The sequence below is a fragment of the Bombus vancouverensis genome, chromosome 15 (genome assembly GCF_051014615.1).
Source record: "Bombus vancouverensis nearcticus chromosome 15, iyBomVanc1_principal, whole genome shotgun sequence".
Classification (NCBI taxonomy): Eukaryota; Metazoa; Arthropoda; class Insecta; order Hymenoptera; family Apidae; genus Bombus; species Bombus vancouverensis.
In genome coordinates this window covers 4098164-4126044 of record NC_134925.1, presented here as the reverse complement: position 1 = coordinate 4126044, position 27881 = coordinate 4098164, and the positions used below count along the sequence as shown (strand labels likewise).

Sequence of the window (27881 nt, the reverse complement as noted above, 5' to 3'; positions counted from 1 at the left end):
ATGAGAAACACTTTTACTCCTACGAAACCGTAAAATTCGTTTCAAAGAATGAAGCGTCCCATCCGAAAATGAAGTGAAATGTCTGTATACATGAAACTCCTATAAAAGTTGTGCATAAAAATTTCTTCAAACATTTATTACGTTGTAGGATTGAAGTGACGAAAAAGAATATTTAACAACCTCTTAAAATTTACAAATCCAATAAAAATAATAATAAAAAAGTACAAAAGTAGAGAATTCAATAAAATAAATGAACAGAAAGAAACATTCTATATGAATTGTTCTTAATAGATCAGCATCGATTAAACACTTAGCACCATGATCAAGAGTTTAAAATTCTCTTATTGTCCGCAATAAATAATTCTCGATATCTTCGGACATTAGAACAGTAAAACACTAGGGGTCTGTCCTTGATTTAAGAAATCCATCGTAAAATCTCAGACCTCGCTCGAATCCCTTCAGCCCCTTTCGTCGAACTATTTGTACTCCTTGGAGTTCGCTCGAATTTCCATGTAGCCGATAACCTTTAGGGTGCGAGGAAGCATGGGGGTAGATCGCTATCAGTGGAACGGGCCGATCGTCGGCTCGACTAACGAGCGAATCGTCGTGCCTGGAACGTCGTCACGCGACCTTCCTCGCCATCCTCTATATTGCCAACCCCTTTTCTTAAACGTATGCATGACTCTCGACCGAATCGGCCCTGTTAACATATAAATTGCCGCTTAACGGCGAGACAATCAGTCGCCGTGGAAGCCATGGCGCGAAGGTGACGATGGTCGGTTAAAGAGAAAGGATATCCAAAGACGAGAGAGTTTGAGTCACGTGACGAACGAGCAAAGGAGACGAAGACGGATCGTCGAAGAGGAGAACGAATAAACGTGGAGGGGGGAAGGGTTGAAACAACCGACAGACAGAGCCCGAACAACGAGAGGGACAAGCGTCTGGAAGCGGTAGGACAAGAAGAGAAATAACAAGAGGAGGAGGGTAGCTCGGGGGGTTGGGATTCAATTCAATTTCCTAAGAATCTCTTTAGTGTTTGAGATACAGCCAGCGAAAGGATGCGCGCCAGCCTGAAGGGGACGAAGACAGAAAGGTAGGACTAACTAAGAAACGGCGGAAAAGAAGGGGTGAAAACGAACCGAAAAGAGACGAACTGCCCTCTCTCCTACAGGTCCACGGTAACGGAACACAGGTAAAACGAGATAGAATCGTCGAAAATTCAATGGTAGAAAGAAACAACTGTGGAAGAGCGCAGAAAGAGAGGTGGCCACAGAGAGCGTGCGGAGGGTGAGAGCGTGTTGATATCGAGGGCGACGAAGAGGCGGATAGCGCACAGCGGAAGAAGAAGGAAGAAACCGAAAAGAGAAACTATCTTCCTTCTCTTTTCACTCTTCGTTGCTGGAATAGTGAAAGCGAGAAGAGGCAGCGAGGAAGGGTGACTAAGTGACCTAGGGTGCCGGGAGTGCAGGGGAGTAAGGATTCTGTGCGCGGGCGCGAGGCTGGCGCAAACTCTTCGTGCAGCATCCCTCGTCAGTTGCAAGTCAGGAACTGTCGCGTCCGCGTGGCGTGTGAGTGGCGAGAACGTCCGAGTGCGCTCGCGCCCCTCAGTGTCGCGGTGTATTTTTGTGTACGGATTTCTTCAGATTTCTGACAGTAACGTAGCCAACTGTTCGCGGAAACAGAAACCACGGAGTCAGAGTCGAGTGGACCCGATGATATTTGCCCGCGCGGCTCGCGTCCCTTGACACTGTTCGCCACGTTGCAATAACGGAGAACGGAAGTTGCGGAGAACATCCACATTGCCGATGATCGTCGTTCGAGGATCTACGAGCGCTACCAGGATCCCCAGAATGGATAAAGACGTTCGACGGAAGTGCGGGAAAGTGCGACGTGCCCTGTTCCAGCTGCTGCTGATAGTGGGGGGTAAGTTTCTTGGGGGGTGCGAAACCATTCGAGCATCGACGAGATTTTAACGAGACCAGTCAGTGACGAATTCTAAATGAAATGTACATGCAATGGATTTGACAATGATTCTCCATGGTCCCTGTAAGGAAAGTTCAAGTTAAGCAAGTTGAAAGAGGAAAGTTAAAAACTATGCACGATCAGAGGGGGTAAATAACCCTTGGTTCGAAGTTGATCCTCGTCTGGAAGAAGCAACGCCGATTCTTGAAGTTGCGTTTGCAGATTTGGTTCGACCCCATCGTTCCGTAAGCAGAATCTGCTGATGCAGCAAAGAGCAAGGATTACTCGCGATCTTTACCCAAAATGGGGGTAGTTTAACGTGGCTCTACAGCCTGCCAGCAATTGCATCGTTACCGTGACTTTTGTCCGCTCTTCCAAGATCTTACTAGGATTTCGAGTTTATGCTCCTTGGAACAATTAATACCAATAACGGTAATATTATCTAACCGGTGGTATTTAAAATTCTTCGATCAACTTTTGCTTTTATTCTTCGCCTTTTAGTCTAATTCTTTAGCTTTTCTTAACATAGCAATTTTGCCTTTCGAGGAACACATTTTATTCAACAGACATTTATAGTCCAATCTCTTTTATTGTCCCTTTGCAGTCTGGAAAAATCCCTCGAATATTTCCTCCAATTCGCTTTTAATACACCCTATCTTTGGGCATCTCGAATGTTGACCGAATTTTTCGTACATTTTCATCGGATTTCTCTGGTTTTAACGGGATCCTCTAGCCAGCAGTTGGTTTGCAGAATTTTCTGAATCGGCTCCTATTCGATCCATGGCTTTTCCAGTAGACTGATTCGAGTCTCGAGAACGAGACTGGATACGTACCTAGACAAATCGCGACGAATACGCGCCGGAATGTACACACACGCCGATTCTCGAGACTCTTTCTACATGCAGACGAGTTTCCAAACACTCGTCTCGTGAAAGTTCGATATTGAAATTCAGTCCCGTCGCTTGCTTACTCGATGGAATGTAAATAATATTTCTCGCGACCGAACCGCGATTTCTCTCCGTGTCATTTTTATGGAGAATGGATGACTCAACGCTTCTTTCGAGGATGACGACCAGGATCGAGAATCGTTTACAGTATGTTTAAAGTTCGATTTTATGAGATCGATATGGAACAATATGAACCATATCTTTTTGTAGCTTCCAGAGATTCTCCACATTTTTCTTCTCGTGTTGTTTCACTTTTGCGTGACACTTTTATGCAAATGACTTTATGAAGATAATTGAATATTTTTGGCATCGTGTTTGAAAGCTTTCGCGGTTGTGAATTTATTTGATCAACGCTAACTTCCTGATTAACGAATTGTCATAATATATATAACAGATTATTTTATAATATAGATAATACATGTACAACACTTCGTTAATTTCAATCTGCTAATCATGCCAGTCTTTGTCTTTATTCCGTCACTTCCTTAACCCAGGTCAGGTTGTTAGAATGTGAAAGGTGACGAGATTGAATAAATCCACGCTCCCCTGTTCCAACACGGAAGCACACAACAACGACGTGTTTTATGCTTTCCTCGAACTTCTCTTAATGAAGAAATTGCTCCTTCCTCTGCCTTATCTATGCATACACCGCCGATGCTCCGATTCGTTCAACGTTCACTCCAAAAGAAAGCATAGACTTTAGATAGAGCACTTTGACTTTAATCTGGTAATTGCGGTTGCGCGTTGTCCCCATTGTCTCTTCTTTTATTTACAACTCTCTCCTTTCTTCCTCGTGGTTTTTCCAATTTCTTGTTGTCGTTCTTGCGAACAAAAGAAAGAAAGGAAGAAAGAAAGAATGGAAGATGAACGTAGAACGTAGAAACGGAGCTGTGCACGCGATACTCTTATTTCGTTTTCGGGGAGAAGCTATCCAACGTTCCTCAGCGCGAACGGAAGGCTGGCCCGGTTGTTTAAGGGGAAACTTCCCGAGTAAATTCTTAATTCAACGTGGCTGCGCGAGGCGCGCGTCTCGCCCGAGATCCCCGCTGTTCTAATTCAATTTCCTCGTTTTCTCCTTCGCCGTCACGCTCGAAAACGAACCGTCTCGAGCCGTGTGGAATAGAGAATCTAATTCGCCGATTGTGCAACCTCTTCGTGGATCCTTCGAAAGGATTGCTTCGAACGGGTCACGGTTTTCTGGTTATAAAATAAAAGCATTCTTTCATAGGCACTCGTTTTGATGGATTCTGATACCCGTCTTTTCTCCTTCGTTTCTTTTTATAAAAGTCACGCTGAATTATATCGGTGAAATTGATTGGATTTTGATGCGAAATATTTTGAAATTTCTTTCGTATGGAGCGTGGTTGATTTGAGATTTCTGACACTATGCCCAGTTAAATAGGATTTCTTGATAGCAATTGACGGGACGACGTGGAACATTTAAGTAAAAGATCTACAGGACATTTTACAGACGATGTTTGCGTTACCCGTAAAAACGCAATAAACGACGTGGACGCGTTGCAAATGCAAAGCCATAAATAGCGTACCCACGACCATTAACTTTGCCATTCGGTGTTCGCTATTTGGCCAGAAATGATATTCATTTATTTTCAAACACAGAAATACAAATCGCTATGTGCTGCTCATAAAGAGAGCAGATTTTTCTAATCTATCTATATACGGTATATTTCAAAAGTGAAATATTTTTCATTCCAATTCATCCTAAATCCCTATTCGTCCAATCAATTAGTATTATGAAATAATAAAATTCTACAAAATAAATTTGAACTTATATCCTTAATAGAAATTCCCCGCATAAATCTGTGAGAATTCAACACAGTGAACAAAGGATCATGGAACAATTCATTCGATTTTGTCGAAAACATCTGCTGTCGAATTGTTCTTCATTGTTCTCCATTTCGACAAGCGTCTGCAGAGACGACAGTAAACGAAATTTCTTAATCTAACGACGTCAATTCGAAGCTGCTAATTGCATCCGACCGTTGGCCCCGGGTCCAAGCTTTCTTATTACTGCATTTGTTGCGAACAGGCCAAAGTTGGCTCGCGCCTCTGCTCAGCCAATTATTCTGAATTACTTGATCGAATTATCCGCTCGTCGGTTACATCGTTTAACGAGCCGCGCGACGAGAGCTCTGCGGTCGAAACGCCGACAACGAATTAATCGTCTTAGCGCGTGAACTTTCAACAATCTCGGTGCTTATAAATCGTCGATCTCTGGTCATAGATTATTAATTGAAAATAGTTTATGGCAAGTAGAAATCGAGCTAATATATCGGAGATAGATGGCGGTGCAGGGACGTTAACGGAGAAGAAAATTTGGGGAGGAAAATTTTATTTTTTCCTGCGACAGAATTAAGGCTCGAATTATTTTAGTTCGTAGCGAAAAATTCTGTAGAAACGTTTCTTCGTGGCAGATAGTGAGAATTGCATGGAACGATTGAAAATAAAATAGAAGACTAAATACTAATACTAAATAATACTAGGATCATACGTACTATAAATGAAGGTTAATAGTGCCAATTATATCGTCACAAATTCACGCTATAAATGTTACACGAAATACTTAAAACCTCAACTCAATTTGAAAACATCAAGACTTTAATACCTTGTGATTCGGGATCCCCATTTCGCATCCATCCTTCTCCATACCGCAAACAGAGCTCCTAAGATTCCGGCATAGCCTACACAGGAAGGGCTGTACTTCTCCTAACAAAGGTCAGAACTCGGTAGGCAGTGCGGTTTCTCTAGCGGAAACCGCGGAACTGGAGCACCAGGGTTAATGACCAGCTCGACGATATCGGAGATCTGGCAAGGAGAAGGAGAAAATCTGTTAGCGGACGTGGCCTAGTAATAATCATCCGGCAAGCGAGATGCATTGATTGCTAGGTTCGTGTACTTGATTCAGAGACTCGAGTGTCCACAAGCGGAAGGTCTATTCTACCGTCTTTTCGAGTCGTCTAGGATCAAACGATGGCGCAGTCACGAACGCGAAAGTAGACCAGGCGAAAGATTTGCTGGGAGCCATAGGGTATTCAGGATGCGCCTTCGTCGACGATACATTGTTTCCTTTTTGATTTCTCTTCCTTTATCTGTCTTCTTTCTATCCGCGCCTCTTTTCTTTCTTTTTCGTCTTCGTCGCTCCTTCGCTTTGAAATCGGAGCACGAAGGATGCAGAAACGAAGAACGAGGGGTGGAAAGTGGTAGGTCGGTATTCGCGCAGTTCGAAGACCTCATCGACTTCCACCCCCTTTTTCCGATTGTTCCACTCTCTCCTGTTTCAACGGTTGGTTCGTCATCTATCTGCTTTTGCTCTGTTCTCCCTCGGAAGAAGTCTTTCTACGTCGGTCTCGTTCGACGCACTAGGAAACGAGCAAGGATTCCCAGAGGCACGTTGGCCTCGGACATTCGATCCTGCTTGCTGGTTTCACGGAAAACATGGACGAAGAAGAACGAGAGAGGAACGTAAGAGTGGGCAGAGAAAACCGACTCCAAGCGGGTTTTATTTCGTTTTCAACGGGTCGAACGATGTCTCCTTTTAGCGATTCTTTCATCTTCCGACCGTTTTGTAAACCCTTCGTGCTCCGTACCCGTTGTACGTGTCCGGAATTCCTTCATTCCTATCCCCCTTTCAACCCTCTCACCCTTATCGGTCTGTACGAACGAAAGACGAGCTCCTTTCGAGGCTCGAGTTTTATCGCTCAGACTACTCGGTCGCTCGATGATTCATCGAGGACCAGATTTGCATATTCTACCCCGTTCCTTCGTTTCCCCGTGGTAGAACGTTCGAAGGATAGTCCGCGGATGACTATATTAAGTCAGCGACGCGTTGATTAATCACCTACCCCTTGGTTTGCCTAGAGATATGATGTTTCCAGGTCGAGGCTCACGTTCAAGCCGAACCTTGCGACCGGGTTTCGTTAATTAACGAGCCTCTGTACAACCCGGACGCTGATTAAGGGTAAAAACTGTACAAATTAGAAGCCTCTCTGATAATTACTAACCACATCGACAAAACGAAATGGCCAAAGATTCTTGAAGCGAGATCCGCTAATTCGTCTAGATTTCGTCGCCTCTTGCCGTGATTTTTACGCGATTCTGTAGAATCGACCGTAGAATGCCTCTCTTTTGAATAATATATTTTGAGAGAAAAAGATAAATAAATATATAAAATGCAATTACATCGTTTCTGTTGTGTTCTTCTATTTTTCTTTCCCTGACGTTCCTCGTACGAAGCTTGTCTCGCGCATTGACATTTCCATCGGTTACGAGACTCGCATGAATATTCAAGACGGGTGCAAGCTGCATCCAAGGAGAATGCGCCTTTCCGATGCAGTATGCAAACATAATACCATCGTACCCCGCCAGTGTCCTTCTTTCCTTAGCATTGCTTCCCTAGGAATTTAGGATTATTCTCTGTCCGATATCCTGACGTCTGATCTAATCTCAACGATCTTCCAACAATTCCATTTCCATCTTCATCAACACGCTTAATAATATACCGTGTCTTTCGGTTCGTTTATAGCAGTAGTCTGACCAGAGATCATCCTATTTTACTAGCTTGTTTCTCTACAACAGCTTCCGGGGTATGTGTACAGCCGTGTTGTCTGACCAGTTGTCGTCTTGTTCTACTTGATCGTTCATAGCATAGTCCTGTACTACTTGCTTGTTACTTTATGTTGATCGTAGATTTTATACAGAATGTAGCATTAGTGTCTGTCCTGTGATGCAACTACTTGCTGGTTACTCCACAGTTACTTCTATGTAGGTTTCATGTAGGATTACTGTCCGACCATTGATTGCTCTGTACTACTTAGTGGTTGTTCAACGATAACTTTTACGAGATCGTATATAGGACTATTATCTGATCAGCAATCGTTTTATTCTATTTGCTGTTTACTTCACACTCGCTTCCTCCCACCGCTCGAAGAGCAGTAAATAATGTTAGTGATAGTAAAGCGCCGATAAATGTTAACTCGAAGCAATCAAACATTTCTAGAAATGAACGTAATCAGCGCCAACAATGTACCGTTTTCCTATCCATCTCTCTAGCCACTTCGCACTCATTTTAATCGAAGCACGGTGACACGAAGGGACAAAAGATCAAAAAGTACATGCGATCCATCCCCATGATACAAATTTTTGATTTTTTATAAATAGATACCAGAAGATATAGTGTATTGTCGAAAGGAACTTCGTACAAAATTACATCAATTAGTAAAGTAGTTTCGTAGCAGAGAAGATTAGCAGTACAGAAGTAGTATCGCTGTAAAATCGTCAAAAACTAATTCGAAATTGTGACAAGGTGAAACAAAGCGGATATAAAATACGAGAATTAGGTGGAGGGACCATCGCAAGCCGCATACAAACCAACGGAAGGTAACGAACGAGAAATAGGCCGATAACGAGACTCGATCGAGGTATTGTACAACGAAAGGTGGAAGAGAAGGGGTAGTATCGTCGACGATGGTACCGGGGTGTTTCCTTTACCGCGTTACTAGTCCGGAATCGGAGCTCGTTACGAGCCCTCCTCAGGGCAAGGACGAGATTTTCATTGTAATAGAGGAAGAAGCGATCGCGGATTTTACTCGTTTCTTTATTCATCGCTCGCAAATTGTTCACCTCGACTAGTAGAGTCGTGGCCGCGAGCAGAAGAGGAAGAAGGCAAACTGGAGACTAACGAAGAAGTCAATTAGTTTGTTACACCAGTCGTGCACGATTTTATACCGATCGGAGTGAAGGAATTGCCACCCCATTTTGCTTCTTCTGGTTTGCTTTGAAATTTTAGAATTGTTGAGGAAAAATTTATGGGAGAACGTTTCCTTGTCTATGACAGACATTTTATTAAAGAATTCGATATTGTTGGAAACTGTTATCTATTAATGGAACTCGTATCGCAATTAGGTTACGTTTCAATTGTATTTTTTTGTTGTCTTACAATAAAAGGCACGTTCCTTTTTTCCTGATTTAACGCGAGTTTCCCAATATGTTGTATCTATGAATTATTCCACTACTTGGTAATAACTCGACACAAGGTATACAAGCAAAGATTTCGGAAGAAAAGGATCGATGGAAGAATTTTGGTAAAATTTTCTTGCTTCTTCTAAGTGGAACAATTTGCCGAAGCTTCGTCAACTGAAAAGAGAGCTAGTTTACTCGAACTGAGCAAACGAGGTGTCCGGGGTGTCACGATCTCCAACAAAGTTCTGATATCAGAGGTTCTTTTTCTGGTACGGTCGTGCGAACGAACTAGGTTGCTTATCGATAGACACGTGTATATCACGGCTCGTTTTAAGAAACGAATGCCAGTCGCGTGAGTCGAAAAGGAACCGATTCTCCTTCCTATCACCGATCGATTCGTAAACATCCCTCTACCTCTCTTCTACCAACAAGCACGTCTCTGTCCTCTTTGAATAATTTCTTACTAGGACGAAACGAAAAAAATCACAACTAAGCGGATTGTCCTTTGATTACGGAAAAAATATTGCCTCTAGATCAAGAAAGTTAATTTCTCTCGAATGTTTTATCGAAATACCGCAAGGGTTTCTTTCGAAACGAAAGAACAATTCGATAGATCTCACCAAAATTTCTAACGCCTCGATAAATTTATCGATGGAATTCAAATTTTAACAGCTTAAATGTCGCTATAAAACGCGACGTTGCGTATCGGAAGTCACGAATAGCACAAACCAATTTTCCCTCTACATTTCGTTCCTCTCTGTTCGCGATACGATCGTTTCGCGAAAATTCATTCTAACGGAGTACGTAGAAGACGAGAGACAGACGTACGTGACGATTTTTCGGAAACGTCGTTCGCAAACAATTCGATGCAAATCAAAGCGAACATTTCTACAAGAAAAAGAAAGGAAAATAGAAAAAGAGAGAATAAGTCTACGTGACAATTTTTTAAACGTTCCACGGTAGAACAACCCTCGAGAGAGTAAACAGCTTCCCCACCCCTCTCCAAGAGCGAGAATTCCGCGGAATTTGCAAAAACTCAACGCGAGAAAGCTTCGCGTTTCCTATGCCAGTCGAGTCCATCTATCATGGCCTGTATGAATTCCTGTAACGTTCCCTGGTTTCGCATACACGTTTCTAAAACTACCCTCCAGCGGCGTATATTTTCAAAATGGTAAATCGCTGCACTCGTTCACGACGATGGTTTGCGACGCCTAAGAAGCTTCCGTGCGCTCGAGTCTCGTCCTTCTTACGTTTTGTTTGTTACATACCGATCGCTTGCTCGACGTTCGATTTCGTAGGATGACTGGTTTCCAAGTACCACGAGCAACCCTCTTTCCACGTCTGATCTTGATTTGTCGCCATTCGGTCGCGTAATACGTGCAGAAGCACGCAATCCGATCTGGCCGCTAGGCCGATAACAGGCGTAAGAGACGCGTATAAATTTGTAGACAAGCTTACAGCCCCTTCGTATATACTTTGGAGGGGGAGAATCAGGTGTGTAGATTTTCTATCGCGGCTAAAGCTTATTAGAGAGTACATTATCGTCGATCTACCGCATTCGTGCAACTGAGAAGATTTTATAAGAGAACTGGGAGCAAGGGTGTTTCTTTTTCTTCTTTTATAGGAGGAATTTTCAATTTTGGAGAACGGGTATTCGAATTTTTTCACGGAGAGGGTTGACCGACACGAATAGCGTTTTCCAATTTCAGAAGGTGCCAATTCAAATTTTCTGGAAAAGAGATTTCATCGATAGGGAATTTTCTAGCTGCTGTAGAAGGAAATTTGAACTTTTTTGTGGCAAGTGGTAATCAATGAACGATGTGTTTATACTTTCTGAAGGGTGAAATTCGAATTTTCCGTGGAGAGGATTGATCGATGAATGATGCTTTTTCATTTTTAAAAGCGGAAATTCGAATTTTTTCCATGCAGAAGATTAATCGATAAAAGTGATGATAACGTTTTCGTTGTTCGCCTGACACGTCCCAAGAGCGAAAACGAGGACAGGCTACATAAGTAAGAAACAATTTAGAAATTCGAAACACCATAATTCAAATGCCAGCTAATTTTCTAGCGAGCAAAGGCAATGCTCATTACGCTAATGAGACTTCCATACCGTATTCCTTCTTACTGATATTTATACTACAGAGACTGTATATCTCTAGAAAACATAAATTTCCTACGACAATCTGTCTCGTTCTTTCTATTCGTTCTTTCTATAATTACTTTTTAATTTCTACGAACAATTGCATACCGTTTAATCCAATTAATTTCATATGCAATTACCAATAACAAATATATTAATTTTTCTTTATTCCTTCTTTATTCGTACTATCGCAACTCCTCCACGGTATCCACAGATCTCTTCCAAGTACTAACTACGGTAAGTTCATCTCTTTGGGCAATCGTAGGAAAAAACAGAACTGGGAACGAGTCCAATTAAAGCTCTAGCAACTCCCTCGCTAATTATCAACATAACGAAGCGAAGCGAGTTTCCTCTTTTTTCCCTTCTATTAAATCGAGCCAGTGTACGATTCGACTTTAATGTAAAACCCGTCTTATCCTCTTCTCCATGTTTCAATATGTCGTTCCGAATTAAGGATCGACGCGATTCTCTCCGCAATCTGCTCGCTTGTTTACCGTCACGCATTTTGCGGATGCCTTCGGTGTTCCACGATTCCGATTCGACCAGAAGTGTTGAGCAAAGACGACGTCGACGTTCGTTTCTATTTGTTCCGTCGACTCATGGGCGACGCGCTAGAGAAACGGGAACCTGTTTAAACCGGAACCTTCTCCAAGTTTTACCGGAAAATGCTTCTGTCGACTGTGTTTCGTTTCTCTCAAGGTTGGATTAAAAATGTACTCTTTTCGAAGAAGAAAGACAAACTAAAGAAAAAAGAGTAAAAAGAAGATTGAGTCGGATGTCGATGGTTGATGAATTGCAAAGTTAAAAGTATAACGTTCAAGAAATGTTGTTCGCTCGTCGAAGCGGTTCGATCGTTACCAATTGAACGAATATTTCTTGAACGAAACACTAAACGCTTTTTTACGTTATCCGAATTATAGACGATTAACTAATCAATTCGCTTTTGCACCGTTGTATTTCGATGACATGGTGAACGGTGTATTTTGAATTTTTCTAATTTTTCGAACGCGTCCATTAGTAGGTCGACGGTTTAAAGAGAGACGTGTTTCGTAATTAATTAACGGTCACCGGTTTGCGTATGATTCAACCAGTGTCGGAACTCAATTAAAGCGAATTATTCATTCATTATCCAGCGTGTTTCCTAAGCTGATTCGTTACACAACAAGCGTTATCATGGAGAGAGAAACTACCCCCCGTGTTCCATTTCGAGCCTCCATTTCTCAACGTGTTGCGAGCGAAATTTTGCGTGTCATCGAGGATGGCTGGTTGTTTCCGACGGCGGAGAGTTCATGCTAGTTTTCGTTAAATGATAATATGTTACACGGTGGTACCGTTGCCTTGGGATATACATATATATTTCCGCTGGAATCGCGCACACAGAATCGCAACGTATTCGAACACTTTTACGAATTACGTATGTGAAATATTATGTACATTGTACGAAGCATTTCGAAAGTTCATCAACCAACATTCGACTATGATAATTATACTGATGAAGTTTGACAGAAAATTCTATGGAAATTAAGAGGCTTTTAATACGCACATAATATTTTCTAGAGATAGCAAGAGTATTCGATCAGTCAATTATCGATTATATGGATAAACCTCGTGGGATATTAAATGTTTTAACGCTTTCATGAGTCACTGTATGTTACGTGTGACTTCATTTTGATCTTGCTACGTCGAATCTTTTCCGCCTCTCAATTCTTACAACATCGTATGTACTTGTTTTGTCGTGAAGAGTTTCTTTGAAGAAGAAATATTTCTCGATTGCTTTACGAAGAGAAAGTTTTCTCCTTTGAATGACGGTGTATCTTGACTATGTTCTGAGGGAAATAGGTATCAGAAATTGTAACAAGAAAATATGATGCGCACGACAACAGAAGAAGAGAAATGTTTATCGATAAGAGAAGAAAAAGGGAGAAGCCGCGGTGCAAGTAGTAGTGGAACGTATCGTGTCAGGCACAGGTTGATATTTCTTAAAAAAAAACAAGAGATACAAAGAGTTTTCAATCCCATGCTTTTTTTATATATACAGCGTAGAAAAAAGAAAAGAGAAAAATTGTAGATAGATGTCACGTTGGATATGTATCGGTGTAATACGGAATCACATCTCAATTAGCAAGAAATTAGCTACGATTATTACGCGATTAATGGTGTAATTAATTGAATCAGAGTAGCAATAAACCACTCATGGCTATTAAACCTGAATTACCGAGTTATGATCATTAGAAACCAATTATGGACGATCAGCGTGTTCGCTGATTAGTTCATTAACTTATTTCATCGTTATGCCTATATTCGACATTTAAAAAAGCAGATAAATTGTAGCAGTTTTTCCTCCATTGCTAACTTTGGTTTCCTTTAAAAAGTCAATAAGATTACCGTTGTCTTCATCGAAATTCAAGTTCGTCGAACTTGAAATGACCGCGATGGGTTCTACATTTCGAGCAAAAAATTGAATTCTTTACGCGTGCCTATAAAAATACGAATTTGCATAGAGAAACACGCTCTGATCCTCTGTAAAAATTCAGAAAAAGCTTTAGCCCCGAGGAAGATTCGCATTCCGCGGGTCACGGTGAAATAAACGATCATCATTTCGAAATTTGGCACGACACAATTGCTGGCGCGGAAATTCGTAGAAGCCGGTCGAACCGGGGAACGTCAATCGGCCGAATTCGATTGAATTCATTCGCGGGAATTGAGAGGAGCAACGCTCGTACCAGAGTCGATTATTGCGAACGAGCATGGTCAGGCCGTTTTGCGGCACCCCCTGCGGTTTTCATATTAATTCTCTTTTTCCGGTATCGGGGAGAAACGTTTCTTTTTTTTTTTTTTTTTACTCTCGTTGGTTCATCGAAGAGGAACGGGAACGCGACGGTAATTCGACTATAGCGAGCGCGTAGTATCGCGAGTCGGACGAGCGTTTTCGATTTTTGCGCCAGGTGTCCTTCCGTTCCTCGTTTCCGAACGATTTCATTGTTCCAGGTGAATTCGATCGATTCTGCTGGATCTGCTGGAATTCTGGTGGAATTCACGCTCCTTTTTGTCATTTAAAATGCTGAATTAAAATTGTAGGCCACTTCTTTCCTTTACTTTCCTCCTCTTCTCCTCTCCTTTTCGTGTTTCCTTTAACTTTGATCTTTGATAAATAATCTAATCTTCGATAAATCTAAAATCTTCAAAAAGATACGCGATATTTGAAACAGAGTAAAAATCACACGAAAAATATGCATGCAAATTTCTCAGTTCAAAGAAGAAAATCTTCTCGAAATAACCAAGGATGTAAGAGGAGATGATGCTGATATCTGAAAGGATCTCTGTAGAAAAGAGAAATTTAAAGAGAGGCAGTTGCGTATGTAATTCCTTAAACGACCCACATATCGGTTCCCTCGAAACCAGCCACGAACTGTTCCGCAAATGTTTCCAACGTTTGGAGAATTTTCGTAAGAAGAGACAATTTCGAATCAAGTGGATGTTTTTATCGTCGGAAAAGAGCCACCGGAGATTTCCTTTGCAGATTCTTTTTTAAACACGTCTACGTCCACGGGGACGTTCCCTCTTTACATGGTTTTTAATTTCATTCGCGTCGAGCATTTTAGAAAGGTTTCTCACAAAGGCTAGCGAGACTCTGTTGCTGTGGGAACGTTATTCTTTCAACGCAACGACGACTTATTACTACGATGAGTTTTTTCGCGTTTGAGAGGTTTTTAGCTCTTTGAACTCCTTAGAAAAGGGGGAAAAGGTAACAGAGACAATGAATGATATTCCCTACTAGAACGACGCGTATATGACATTTCAGAATCCTATCACTCTCTCTCTCTCTTTCTTTTTTTCTTTCTTTATATCTACCTCCCCCTTCTATTTCGAGCGTTGGAAAATTGAAGTTGCAACGAGATGGAACCGATTGCTTTCTTCGATCAATTCACCATCGGTTTTTGCTGGATTATGTTAGCGTAATCTTCTCGATATCTATTCACGCACAAAACCACTTCAATCTGGACACGGAAAATTGCGAAATGAGAAGATACCGAGCGCTGGTGAAATTTCTGAGAGATTCTTCGCGAGATGAACGGGAAAAAGTAGATACGAAGAAGCTGAAGTAATTTAGCATGGATCTTTAATAGAGTCTGGCGGTTTTGTCAATGGAAATTATACTTCGCGGACACCAGCAACGAAGAAGTGGAAACAGTATGGCCTACGCGACCATTTTCTGGCTCTGTGAACCGCAAAAATGTCGTGAATTCGTCGGGTCGCGAGCTGGACGATGCGCGTGCCTGGTCACGCTCGGTCGAGTGGAACCGAAACCGGAACCTATTTGGAGAATTACATCCGGAAGCGTTTCCCGTCTCTCCGTGCTGTCTTACCGACTTATTTATGTGGCCGTCTTTTCCTTAGATTCCACGGTTTCTTTTCGTTTGCTCTCTCCTTTGCTTCGCTTCGCTTTCCTCCCTTCGCTGTGGCAATCGATGGGCAAAAAGCTGGATTTCGTTTCTCGTTTGGCTTGTGGGAAAAGCGTTTGCCTTTGCTCTTTGGCGTTTAGACTTCATTTCTGAATTATTTATTTTATTCATCTCCTATTCCTTGCAGCTTCATAATTGATGTGTTCTAATAAATAGTTTAATATTAACGCACGCAAGGAACGAAAATTGTAGTTTTTAATGAATTCTGGAACTTTTTAACGAGTTCTGAATATTGTTAAGACACTCGACATCTTTTATTTAAGTGTCGTCGTAACTGGTAATCGAAGCAGCAATATTTCTTCGAATATTTTACTGAATTAATATTTTTTAAATATTTGGCCAATATTCCTTAGTATATATCCTGTTAAATCAATATTTCTCAAACTATCGTATTAAATTAATATCCCTTATCGTTAGAATATTTCATTTTATAAATGTATACAATACCATAAAAGTATCCTAACAAGCCCATTCACTTTCTTCCACGAACGATGTTGAAAACTCACCTTAAGAACGCCCCTAAATTTCCAACCTTTAATATCCTCTATTCCCAAATTCCCGTAACAACCAGGAAACAGCGATAACTAGAGGAAATCAGCGAAATCAGCATCTCGATCACTCCTTTCATTTTCCTTCAGAGAGTCGCGCAGGAAACCAGAATCAACGGAAGAAAGCAAAATTATTCCTCCGATAACACCGAGACACCGTAATCCACGACAATGAAGTCAAATAAGAGGAATAAAATAGGAAAAATCACAGGTATGAAACCAAACGTTGATGGTATTGCAGAGTTAAAAAAAAAAAGAAAAAGAAAAGAAAATTCGAGCAGAGTTAAAAATTACGAGGAATTCCACCATTAAAAAGCGCCACCGATCTGATTCCGCTTCTCAATTTTCCGGCTGTGTCTCGCGGCGACACAATGGCAGGCGCGCGACGACAACCGTTCGTAGAATGTTTACAATAATCTGAAGGAAGAATCTGCGGGGGCCATCTATAGAAATACAAGAGAAGGGAAATGTCGCAGTACGGAGGGACGGGGTGGCGCGTGGATTGTTGGATGGCTCCATTTTCCATTGTTCCCGTTCGGAGAACGCGCTGAGATCGCGCGTTTCTTACATTGCAAGCCTGCAGCTTTTATAACGGTTGCACCCGTAGCGCGCGCGACCGAAGAAAGACCCGACGATAAAAGAGCCGTTAAGCCTTCGGGAGGAAGAGAAACAATGGGACAGCAGAAGGGATGAGGGGCAGAGACCCGGTGTCCAGGCAAGATCGAGAGAGAACAACGGATCCACCAGGAAACTTCGGTTCGTTCCTCGAGTCTGGCGTGGAATGGCGCGCGAAAAAACTTGTTGCTATTTCCTGCTGAAATTGGGGGCTGATATGGTGTTGCATCGATATTGTTGGCCATTCTGATCATTAAAGTAACTTCTCTTGGTGCTTGAGAATGTTTCGTGAACTCTGCGAGTGAGAGACGAGGATGGAAGAATAAGAAAGTCGTAGTTTGTGTGCTCGCGTTTGGTTTGACGCGATTGCTTCGTGGTTGAGAAAAATTATGTCTCATATATACGCATACGAAACGAAAGAATAGAAAAAATTATATAAAATTAGGGAATAAAGTAGCTGGGTGTAAAATATATTGTGGAAAAGTTGGTGAATTACGAATTTGTAACTTGATCAAGAATTTAGTATTTGATGACGATATCAGCAAAATACTTCAACGTGGTATTTTCAGTGGGATTTCTTAGAATGTCTGACGAGCGAAGAAGCGATGTTTTAAGCCGGCGAATAAGAGCAGGATATAGAGGTTGGAAATCAATAGAGAAACAGACGAGAAAGGATACGGAGTGTACGAAAAATACAAGGATATAGAGACGGAGAAAGCCAGAAAGGGGAGACTCACCTTGGAGTCGAAAGTTTTTCAGCCAGCTGCGAGAGCCGTTTGGCTATTACCGAGGATCACATACTTCTTTCACTGCATTCTACTCCTATTTCTTGCCAGAAATGGTGGCGCTATATCACTATTTCTACGAAATCACCGTTTTCCAACAAAACTTTCCCCAATGTTCAAGCGAATTAAAAATTTACATGGAGGAACAAAAAATTGATTATATAAAATGTATTTTTTTTCCAAATTTTCTGTAACCTCGATTCTTCTGAATTCTTTGAGATATTTCTGGCCGAATTACGATCTTCTACTCTTAGGAAATTTCTTGAGATTGCGAAGAATACGAGAAAGTCGTTATCCGCATACGCGATTTCTTATTTCAATTTCTCTTTTCAGAATCAGTCAGCATACTGCGTGATTTGTACTCCGAGAGTTATTTTCTCTAGAACGAATTTAACATTTTTTTTTTAAAGTGCTTATGTTCAAGTTACGGTTATATTAGAATTTTCCTTGTCGACGAATTATCATTTATATTTTCATAGCACAGTGGCCTGGATTTTCTATGGATTCACTGAAAAAGAAGGAGGTACTGCTAAATGTTCTTCGGCGTGTTTAGGGGCAGCCGCGTAAGCCACAGAGTGGAAAATGTAAGCGGATCATTGTGAATTTGTTGAAACGGTGGGAAGTGGTGTAGTAGACAATGCAGCCGCTTTTCTTCTTAAGCGAGTTATTTTAATTGAGTAGAAAAGACGAAGGCTCCAGTTCTCCCTATTCATTACCGATCTACTAGAACTTTAATTTTTTACACTCTTCATCCTCTTCGTTTACCACGAATGTACTACGATCTAACCAAATTCATCTCGGCTTTGCATAACTTCAAAATTCTACGAACTTTTCTTGAAAATAACCCCTAAAAGACAGTTTGCGCATCATAATAAACTAACGACTGACAGAAGCGAGGTCGCTGTTAAAATACTAATTTTTTCTTTCTATTCATCCAACAAGTATTTTCTCGCGTTGAGATAAACCGTTTAATCAACTACACCTATTATTTTCCCTAGCACACAAATACAAACTTGTTAAAATTCGAGAAATCCGATTTATCTTTCTCGAGAAACAACCGCGCGTTATCCGGTGCGCGATTGATAACACGCAAACAGTCTCAGTAAAAATACGGACACAAGGATAAGAAGATCCACCCTCTGGAAGCCGGAGTTGCTCCGTAGGAGTTATCCGTGGCAAAACGATAAGGAGTGGCGCTCGAACTCGGTAGAGGGGGTGTAGTTCGAGGCATGCAGCTTCCGTTCGCAATAATAAATGTTATCACCGCGCGGCACGAGGGTTGCAGCTGCAGAAGAAACCAGCTGTTTCAGTTCGTGACGATAAATAGGGTGATTCCTTTCGGACCGGGGAATTTATTCCGGGTCGCAGTGGTAGCCAGTAGGTACTTTTAACAAAATAATGCTCTTAGGCTGGGGCAACAAATTCTCGAGGGTGAAACCCGGGGATGATACGTGGACGAGCCGATGTCGTAGAAGGAACGGGGTAGTTGAGCGTCGGAGACGGGGATGGCAACGTCTCCTGCTACACCAGCGGGCCACATTTAAAAGTATAATTTTAAAATGGCGTCGGGAACACACGAAGTGGCTCATAAGCATAATTTATGCGCTCGTTTCACCTTGCTCCCACCTCTTCCAGCCACCTTCTTTCCCTTCCTCTTTGCAATGTCGAGTGTCTCATTGTTTCTCCAGGCCACTTTTAATAAAGGATTTACCCTCTCCCCTCTCCGCGACGACGAATCCCGGGGGTAGGTTTTTTGTTTTCCGTAGCACCCTGACAGCCAGCAGTCTCTTAGCGTTCCTTTGAATTCGTTTATCCCGCGACTTTCTTCTCCGTCGTCGAGAAACACTTCCTTTCCTCTTTCTGTTCCGAAATAGAATCGATTTTTACAGATGGATCTGCTGTATGCAAGCTCGAACGTTACAGAATATTAGAGGAAAGTGGGGAGAAGGTACGAAGCTCGGTATTATTCCTCGGAAAAAATTAAACGAGTCTTTAACGAGCGTAATCAATTGGTACGATCGAGTTAATCGATACGACAATTACGTCAATTTCTGCGCCGTTAACCGCACCTACGCTATTTCTATCTCTTATTTCCGCTGGCTTTCACCGGCAAAGCTTGCAAGCGGTAGTAGAACGAGAAAGAACAGAGGAATGTAGTAAAGGCAAACGTAAATAATCAACAGCGAGAACGTTGGGCGAGCGTTATCCGGAAATAGGGGTGAATTTTCGTTGCGTCTCTTTCTCTCTTCTCCGTGCGTTTTACCGTGAAACTAGGCGTCGTTTAATAAGTAGCTAATCGTGAAAACGCAGCCGCATTCTCTTTGTCCCGTTTTCGACTGACGGAACGCATTTGAACGTTAGAAAGAGCGAGATAAGGGGGTGAAAAAGAGAGCAACGGAGAAAGTGAATTCGCGTGGAATTGTGGGGGAGTTAGTTAATTATTCACGGCCAATTTTCCGTTGCTTTGACGCGGCTCGCCGCATTGACACACTGAAGCTCGACGTAGCTAGACATGGGAAGTTCGGGAATTAACTCGGAAACTCGACGAAGAAACGCGGAACCCCTTCTGTCGAACCCTCGGGATGCAGAGTTTTGGAAACGATGGTCCGGTTGACAGCGTATCGAGGAATCGTTCTCTGTTTCTCTTTCACCGAACGAACGTTCCCTGTTTCCAAGTTCCTGAAGACTACTTTGACGAAACTGCGTGGCTTAGGGGATGATGAATAGGGGTTGGAGATGATTCGCTGGTGAATAAGGAAGCAGGATTATTTGGTTGAGACGCAGCATATAGTTTCTTGTTTCTTGTAAGATATTAGTATAATTCATCATATACCGTAGTGTATTATCACTATAATCTTCTCCAAATTCAATTTAACTCCAACTCGTATCGTAATTTCTGTTTTAATTTACCCTACAATTTATATCGTAGCTTTCTGCATGAAATTGTAAATGTATTGTACATTTTATATGAAATTACCTAGACGATAAGTATACACGGCGAAGAAGAATTTTCGTGAAAATAACCATCGCGATCATTCTACTTAAAATCTCACTATAATATCTAAAACTGATACCACTCGATGCTGAAACGTACGGCATAGCTTTACAGCTGCTGCAAATGCGAATACAACATAATATCAGCTTCCGTAGATCCGGAAACGAGAAACAGAAATAGTAGCTCGTACTGCGTAACGTTTACCGAGACAAAACAAGCTGGAGAACTGGGTTTTCGCGCGAGATTCGATTGTCAGAGGAGTCAGTGTAGTGCCAGCTAGTACTGAACAAACGAAAATTGAAATTGGCGCTGGATGGAAACGTCACGCGAGTCGCGCGTGAGCATTATGGCGAGCAGTTTTCCTTACTGGAAATAATATTACCCTCGGGCGTTAATAATTCCCCCGTTTAATTTCGTGAATCAGACCGTGACAAACGTCGCAGAGGTGCACGCGGATGGAAACGTTCAGCTTCACGGTAACGTGTTTATTATGTAATTCTTCGCACAGCCTTCTTCCTCCGTTCCTCGCCTCCGACAACGAAGAAATAATTGTTTCCGACCTCTTGAGGAATTACGTAACCGTATAATTTAAACAAACGAACAATGCGATTCGATGTAAGAGAAACATAAAAAGAAATGACGAAGTTTCTATAAAAGTGTTTGCGTGACAGAATCGATGGAATTACAAATGTCGAATCTTCGTATCTTTTTTTTTTGTAAAAGTAGCGATTAATATTTTGCTGCGACGCGAAAATACACGTATGTGGAAAAGTTTCAGTATTACGCGTTTCCTTCAGAGCCTAACGAACCTTCGAAATGATTCTCCATTATGCAGAAGCGTTTTGCACCCTTCGCATCTTCGATCAAAGGGATATGTCATTCACAAGGCGTTTCTAATTGGTCGAAACCGTCAATCTTTTTCCTTGACACGATTTCCAACGGTATTATGTGGTTCGAATCGCTTTCACTAAACGGTGTTCGCCGTTTAACCGCGTCCTACCCCTGGCAGTCCTGGTTTTCAGTTTACTCTCGTCTACTGATTCATCCCTGTCCCCGTTGCCACGGCTAACGCTTCGCTAACTCGAAGTAATGGGCCGGCGGCGTGTTAATCGTACCGCGCCTAAGTTAATTAGTCGAAACTCATAATCGTGCTGTTACGTCTACGGAGATAAAAAAGGATGATTCGCGAGGTGTCGCGTGTGGGACAGTTTCACTGCCACGATTCCATCGATAGTCCACCGACTTGCATAAATTTACACGTTCAGTCACGCATCATGCAGTTGCGCAATCGTCGAACGATAACACGAGATTTCGTACGGTTAACGAGTAATCGAGAACCGAGACGATATTTATACAAATATTCCGTCTTCTTCGTTTTAAAAGAAATACACTCGCGCTACTTTTCTAGCGAACCTCGATTATTCGTCGTTTGATCGAATCGTACAGCCAATCAATTCAGAATAACAATTTCAGATCCTTAGAATTAAATCGAAGCAAACTAATTGAAGGACTTGCTCCGTCGCTTTTTTATTTCACTACTTCCCCAGACGATTCCTTCAGCTTTCGCGTTCCCGTCGGGAACTGGCGCGTCACCCTTCATATTTTCCTCCACGTTTTTCAGCGGAGCCTGTTTTTCCATCGGCTCCGTTTTCTTCCCGGAATTTACCGACGTCACCGAGGAAACGTTCTCTGATTAATCAGCGACCCTCCGTCGCCCTGATCGCTCAACGAATTTACTCGAGTGCCCCGGATGAAAGCGTCTCGTAGAAAAATCGCAGAGTTTCAAGCTTTTTCAAACGTCGATGGAAATCATCCCAATGGAATGCACGCTCGGTGCCTCTTTTGTCGAGAAGAAAGGAACAGTTTTGAAAAATTCTCCTCGCTTGATTTTCAAATAGTTAGAATTAAGGTTGATGGAGCGGTGAATATTCAAGATGTTGGTTTATTGTCTCGAGGGAAACTGTCTAAATTGTAATTGCCAGGGTCTGTTCTGCAGATATACTCTAGTTTCTAATAAACTGCTACGCCCTTCGCCGCCGCACCATCTCTCAGGTTATGTATAGAGCATAGGTCGAAACTTTAGGGATCGAGAGTTTTATTAGGGTTTAAATGGCGAGCGGAGTGAAATTGTATTTATGGCCGGGCTAAATTCTTATAGATAGAGATACTTTATCTGAATAATATTTTAGAGACTATATCTTTGAAATAGTAGCTGGACTTGGTAACTTACGTTCGATGGTCTCGTAAATTTCTGAATTTTTCCGTGGCAATGAAACGATGCTTGAAAGTGACCTGAGAAACAGAAAAAAAAGAACGACGGTAAAAATAAATCGAAGATATTTGACCAGTTTGTGGGCAAATAAAACGGTGGTAATAATAAGCTGAGGATGTTTGACTGATTCATTAGAACAAAACTTTAATTTCAATCCAACTTATACTTAATTTCTACTCAGCTATGTAATTAAACACCCTGTATATCGGAACATTACAACACGTTTCACAAAGTAAAAACAATCAACAACATAACACGCCTCGTGATTACACTTTTACATCGTGAAAAAAATTCAATTCACCGCCCTCTTACGACACCGATTTAAATTCATGAATTCGTTGGCATACAGGGATTCCATTTCCTAGAAAATTATTAATTGCACATCTGATTTACTTTTCGCGGAAGCCAATTAATCCTCGCGGCACGACTTTCAGCTCCGTAATTAGTTTCATTTCTACATTAATAAAAACCGCGATAAATCATAGAAAATTTTAATTAGAAACCCAAGCGCTCACACCCCTACCAATCTGAACTCTCGTTTGCTCAACATTATTGTCACGTAACCGAATCGATCTCTCTCGCTGTGACGATTGCCGAGTCGAAGTCACAGTTCGTCGTTATGAATTTTTACCGACTCACCGCGACAAAATCCAGCCAGAATTGTAATCTGTTTCCTTTCTTAGACGAGTCTCAGCCTCTGCTCTGCGGAAAACAGGTGGTTCCCCCCTGTCGATCGCTAACGAGTCTCGTCAAATTCACGCGAGATACATTTCGATCGTAACTGGGTCAAACTGCGTCCTCTCTCTCTCTCTCTCTTTCTCTCTCTTTCTATCCGGTCTGGATCGTAGCTCATAAATTTTTCAGAGGGTCACGTCGTGCAACTTCCTTCGCTTTATTGGCAGCCAAGGAAGCGGAATCGTTCCACGGGTTTCCTGTTTCACGAAAATTCCTTCCCCGTCGTGATGCGCGTGTTTCTTTTAAGAAAAATATTCGAAAAATTGAGATTAGTCGAGATATAAGGGGAGAAGGTTGAAGAAAACCAGATAACAGGTGGTTGTTGCATTCTATAGAGTGAATAGTTATTTTTGATAATGGCGAGGAGGAACGATTGTTAGTTCGCTAACAATAAGTTTTGATGGATGTGTTCAAGTTTGTCGTTTGAAAGGGAATATTCCTTTTCCAAGATCGATGGTACTTTTATCATTGGAAGCAAATTTTGGGAATTGGAAATCGTGGAGAAATAAAAGCACTGGAATTGTTAACACGTCGGATAATTATTGCGTGGAAATCGACGCTCGTTCAAAGGAATTTCTAGATCCATGAATTCCTTGGTAAAGGTAGGGGGCAAGACTGCTGGAATGGAATGGTACTTTACGGTAGAGGGATTGCGGAAACAATAGGCCGGGAACAAAGGCGACAAAGTTTCGCTTGGTGGACTTTATTAAATGAACGATAATGAGCCAGCCGCGTGCATTTAGTTAATTAGTCGTAACATCGAGCAGATCTTGCCTCTCGATCTTGGTAACTGTGCTCTTCACGGTTTAAGCTTGTCTTCTTACGCTCGATCGAGCGTACAATCTCCCACGAACTGAATAATCCTTGTTATAACGATTAATACGTGCGATACTGTAGTTCTCTTTATGAATATTTAACGGTTAAACAATCGAAATTAAGATAATAAAAACGTACGTACTGTAACAAAAATAAACGTTCGGTGTTGAATGAATATAAGGAGAAACGTTTGATCGAAAACATTTCCAATTTTTCTGTCAAGTCGCAGAATATCTTTTTGATAAAAATATAAGACTACAACAGAGTACAAGGTTTTTCGAGAGAACATTAGATCGTAGCTTTTTGAAGAAAGTACAGCAGTCGAGTTACAAAATTTGGATATAAAAGTTTGAATATAAAATTACAATTTTTTAACGAGGATACAACTTTTGGAAAAAAATAGCTCCGGCTTTTAAAGATAGAAATTTGAATATATAATTTGACCGTAAGGAGAGGAAAAGATCATCGAGTTACTTCATCTTTGCATAGAAGTTTACCAAAAATACATATAATTTAATTAATGATTTTAAGCAACAGAACATGAACAATTATGTTGTTCCAAAGTAACTAATATTCTCTGTATGTATCCATAAAGACAACGACAAATTTTAGCAAACACGACGTGCATTTTCTGCAATTATGTCAAATTCTCCGGCACGGACACCTCATTTAAATCGAGTCGATTAATCACTCTGTTGTCGGCCACAATCGCATCGCGGAGAATTAATTTTAAATCCGACGCCTTCCACCGAGGAATTCGCGTGGTTTCACCGCGAAATTTTCCCCCAGGAGAGTCGCGTAATGATTTAAAATAGCCACGGCCAGCGGCCGAGTATTTTCCACTTTTTTCTCTCCCTTCTCTGTTGTACTTTCCTTTTTCTATCCTTTTTCATCTTTTCTCTTTTCGTTCTTTTAGCTGGCAAAATTTATGTTCCGCACACTGTGTAACGCGGCGGTTCGTTAGACGAAGTTTTAGCCGCTGGTTTGTGATAAGATATTTCTCGCGTGCACTCTTCTATGTCCCCGATTTTCAATTAACGGGTAACGAACGAGCACCTAGATTCTTTTGGCAACGAATCGCATGAAAATGAGCACGTAGAATGAGTTAATACAAGTAGAACAGAGGTTTCAGCGTGTTCTCATTTTATTTCAAACTTTCGCGTAATGAAGATGAAAGGGAAAAGTTTCTCGCGAAAATATGTAATTTAGGAAATAATTATGCAATTATCTCTTTCACGGGACTACACCTTTTAAATATTTATTACACCCTACTTAGTCATTAAACCCTCTTAACTATTTTCCCAAGTATTCAACAGTTTCAAGTTCTTGGATGGAAATGAATATTTCTTACATTGAAGAAATGATTCGATGTCCTGGTAGCGAATCTCAGACGATTCGTACCAACTAACTCGTTAGAATGACCCAGCTTCCAAATTCTTATCGCTATTCGCGAATTTTCATCAATTTCAGCGTATTAAATTATCGCCACTTGACATTATCGTAAAAAGCGGTCGATTAAACGCGCTAGCCGAACTCTTCGCGACTTTTTGTACCGATCCTAGTGTTTGAAACATCTGCACCGCTTACACGGTCAACCTTCTCCAGTTTAGAATTGAGGAACAACCTGCCTGAATCTATCAACGCTTGTCGTTTAGGTCATAAGTGGGACCAATACTGTGCATTTCTCTTTTTCTTACAAGTTTTTTTTTTATATATAACGCGTTACATTATACGTTGTAGACTCAAATTTGGAACCTTACAACATAAAATAATAATTTTTGCAATCGAGTAGCTAAGCCACGACTAAGATAACTCCATTTTCTCAACGAAGTATGAAACATAATCACCTGTTCCATCATCGCCGCCCTAAAAGCAGATTACTTACTCTGCTGCACTCGGTTATTGGGTAAATTTATACAAGCCGTTATCCCACGATATAATTCCATCCTCATACTATGCGACTTAATTAAATTGACTTAAATACACGCAGAATAATCGCCAAGGTTTCCCAGACCTTTAGAAATTCTACAAACAATTGCGGTCTATCTGTCACTCGACGGGAAACTCGAATTTTCAGCAGAGAAAGACAGCTTCGACTTATTTCATTTTTATTAGAATTCCGCGACGGTCGTCCTTTGATGAATCTTTGATGCGTATTTCGAAACTCGGATACTCGAGGTTTCGGCTTGGAATTTATCGCTATAAATACGTGAATAGGGTAGCCACAGTAGGGGGATTCTTGTACCATAACGAACGATGTTCGCATACAAATTTTCTTAGAAATCGTTTCATTTCTCAGGCATTTCTTGTGATGCAGCAATTTCTTTATCTCAATCACGCTCTATGTTTCTTATATTTGCTAAATACATTCGCTTTTCATTGATTATAAAATCGAAGAATTGAATTTAGCAAAATTTATAAAAGAAATAAAATCTTCTATTCTAGTTACAAAATTCCACACGCACACACAAAAGAAATATGTATATATATACGTAATAGAGAAATTCGTGTCATTTGACGCGCGAGTTTCTCGAGTTCCGTGGGTCTAAGGGCACCCGATTGTCTGCCGGACCTTCCACGGGAGAAAATTGCTTCGGCGAGGCAATCCATTCACTCGCGAGATTATTTGTCCGCGAAAGAGACACGGAACCGCCAGAGGTCGGCCCATTAAAATCCGAATGGAACGGTCGATAGGAAAACACTTATCGTCCACTCGAACGACAAGATGTTGGCCGGAAGTGGAGGCGTCGAAAGGCTCCTTCGTTGTCGGTCCTTTCGCCGAACAACTCCTATTTCATCGCTCCGTGCAACGTCTTTCGGACACCGCTCGTTATATTTTATTTGATGCTCGGAAGAGCCGAAGCTTCTCGCGGCTTTTCGAGTCCCCCAAAGAGGAGGGGAAAGCACCTCGATTCTTAGGAATTCAATCAGCTCGGCCAATCGAGCCTGACAATCGAGTAATCCGGATTGCCAGCTGCACGGCTCAGCGTTTATCCCAGTTATGGGGGTAACGGCTCGATTAAGAAGCAACCGTGTCGCGTCGTTCGGTCTCGTGGCGGATAAAAGATATTTAATAGAGTAGTCGAAACTTCGTGATAACGAATACAAATTTTTGTAATAGTATATATAGGGTTTTATTTATTCAGAAATATTAGAAATTAGGGTTTCCAATAATTTCTGTCCTATATGATAAGTTTATTGATAGATGGATCTATTTATAATGAATTAAACAGAAAACGATGATTACTTAACGTAAACTAAATACAGTAATGTCTTATAACTAAGACAACGAAACGGATAATTTACAACTCACAACTAATAGTTTACAATTCATAACAACTCGACTCTCAACCAACGACTCCTCACAACTCGACTTTCAACTCACGACTCTCTATTAATTCGTCCTTTTCCTAAGGGAATTAAGGCATCCCTTTGTCTTTTCTCATAGCTCCACCATCTATGATACGTGTTCCGTAACTGTCCACGGTTATATTCACGTAGGCCATTTTTCCGCGTAACTATTCGACTGAAGGACCGACGACACATTGATGGGCTGCTCGGTCCATTGAAGTTCCCAGACTCTTTTGGCTTGACGGCGCTTGACTTTCTCGCAACATTGTT

General features: G+C 41.5%; 2 protein-coding genes across 2 annotated transcripts in view; one reads left to right on the top strand and one right to left on the bottom strand.

Moving 5' to 3' along the window:
• kl-2 (dynein heavy chain 2, axonemal kl-2) overlaps positions 1–27881 on the bottom strand; it is a 220718-nt gene that overhangs the window by 136935 nt on the left and 55902 nt on the right. Inside the window, exon 2 of the mRNA XM_076625047.1 lies at positions 22668–22729. Within this exon, the coding sequence (XP_076481162.1) occupies positions 22668–22729 (62 nt within the window). The remainder of the gene's footprint in view (positions 1–22667; positions 22730–27881) is intronic.
• LOC117157258 (uncharacterized) overlaps positions 1549–27881 on the top strand; it is a 133734-nt gene continuing 107401 nt past the window's right edge. Inside the window, exon 1 of the mRNA XM_033335170.2 lies at positions 1549–1923. Within this exon, the coding sequence (XP_033191061.1) occupies positions 1806–1923 (118 nt within the window). The 5' untranslated portion in view covers positions 1549–1805. The remainder of the gene's footprint in view (positions 1924–27881) is intronic.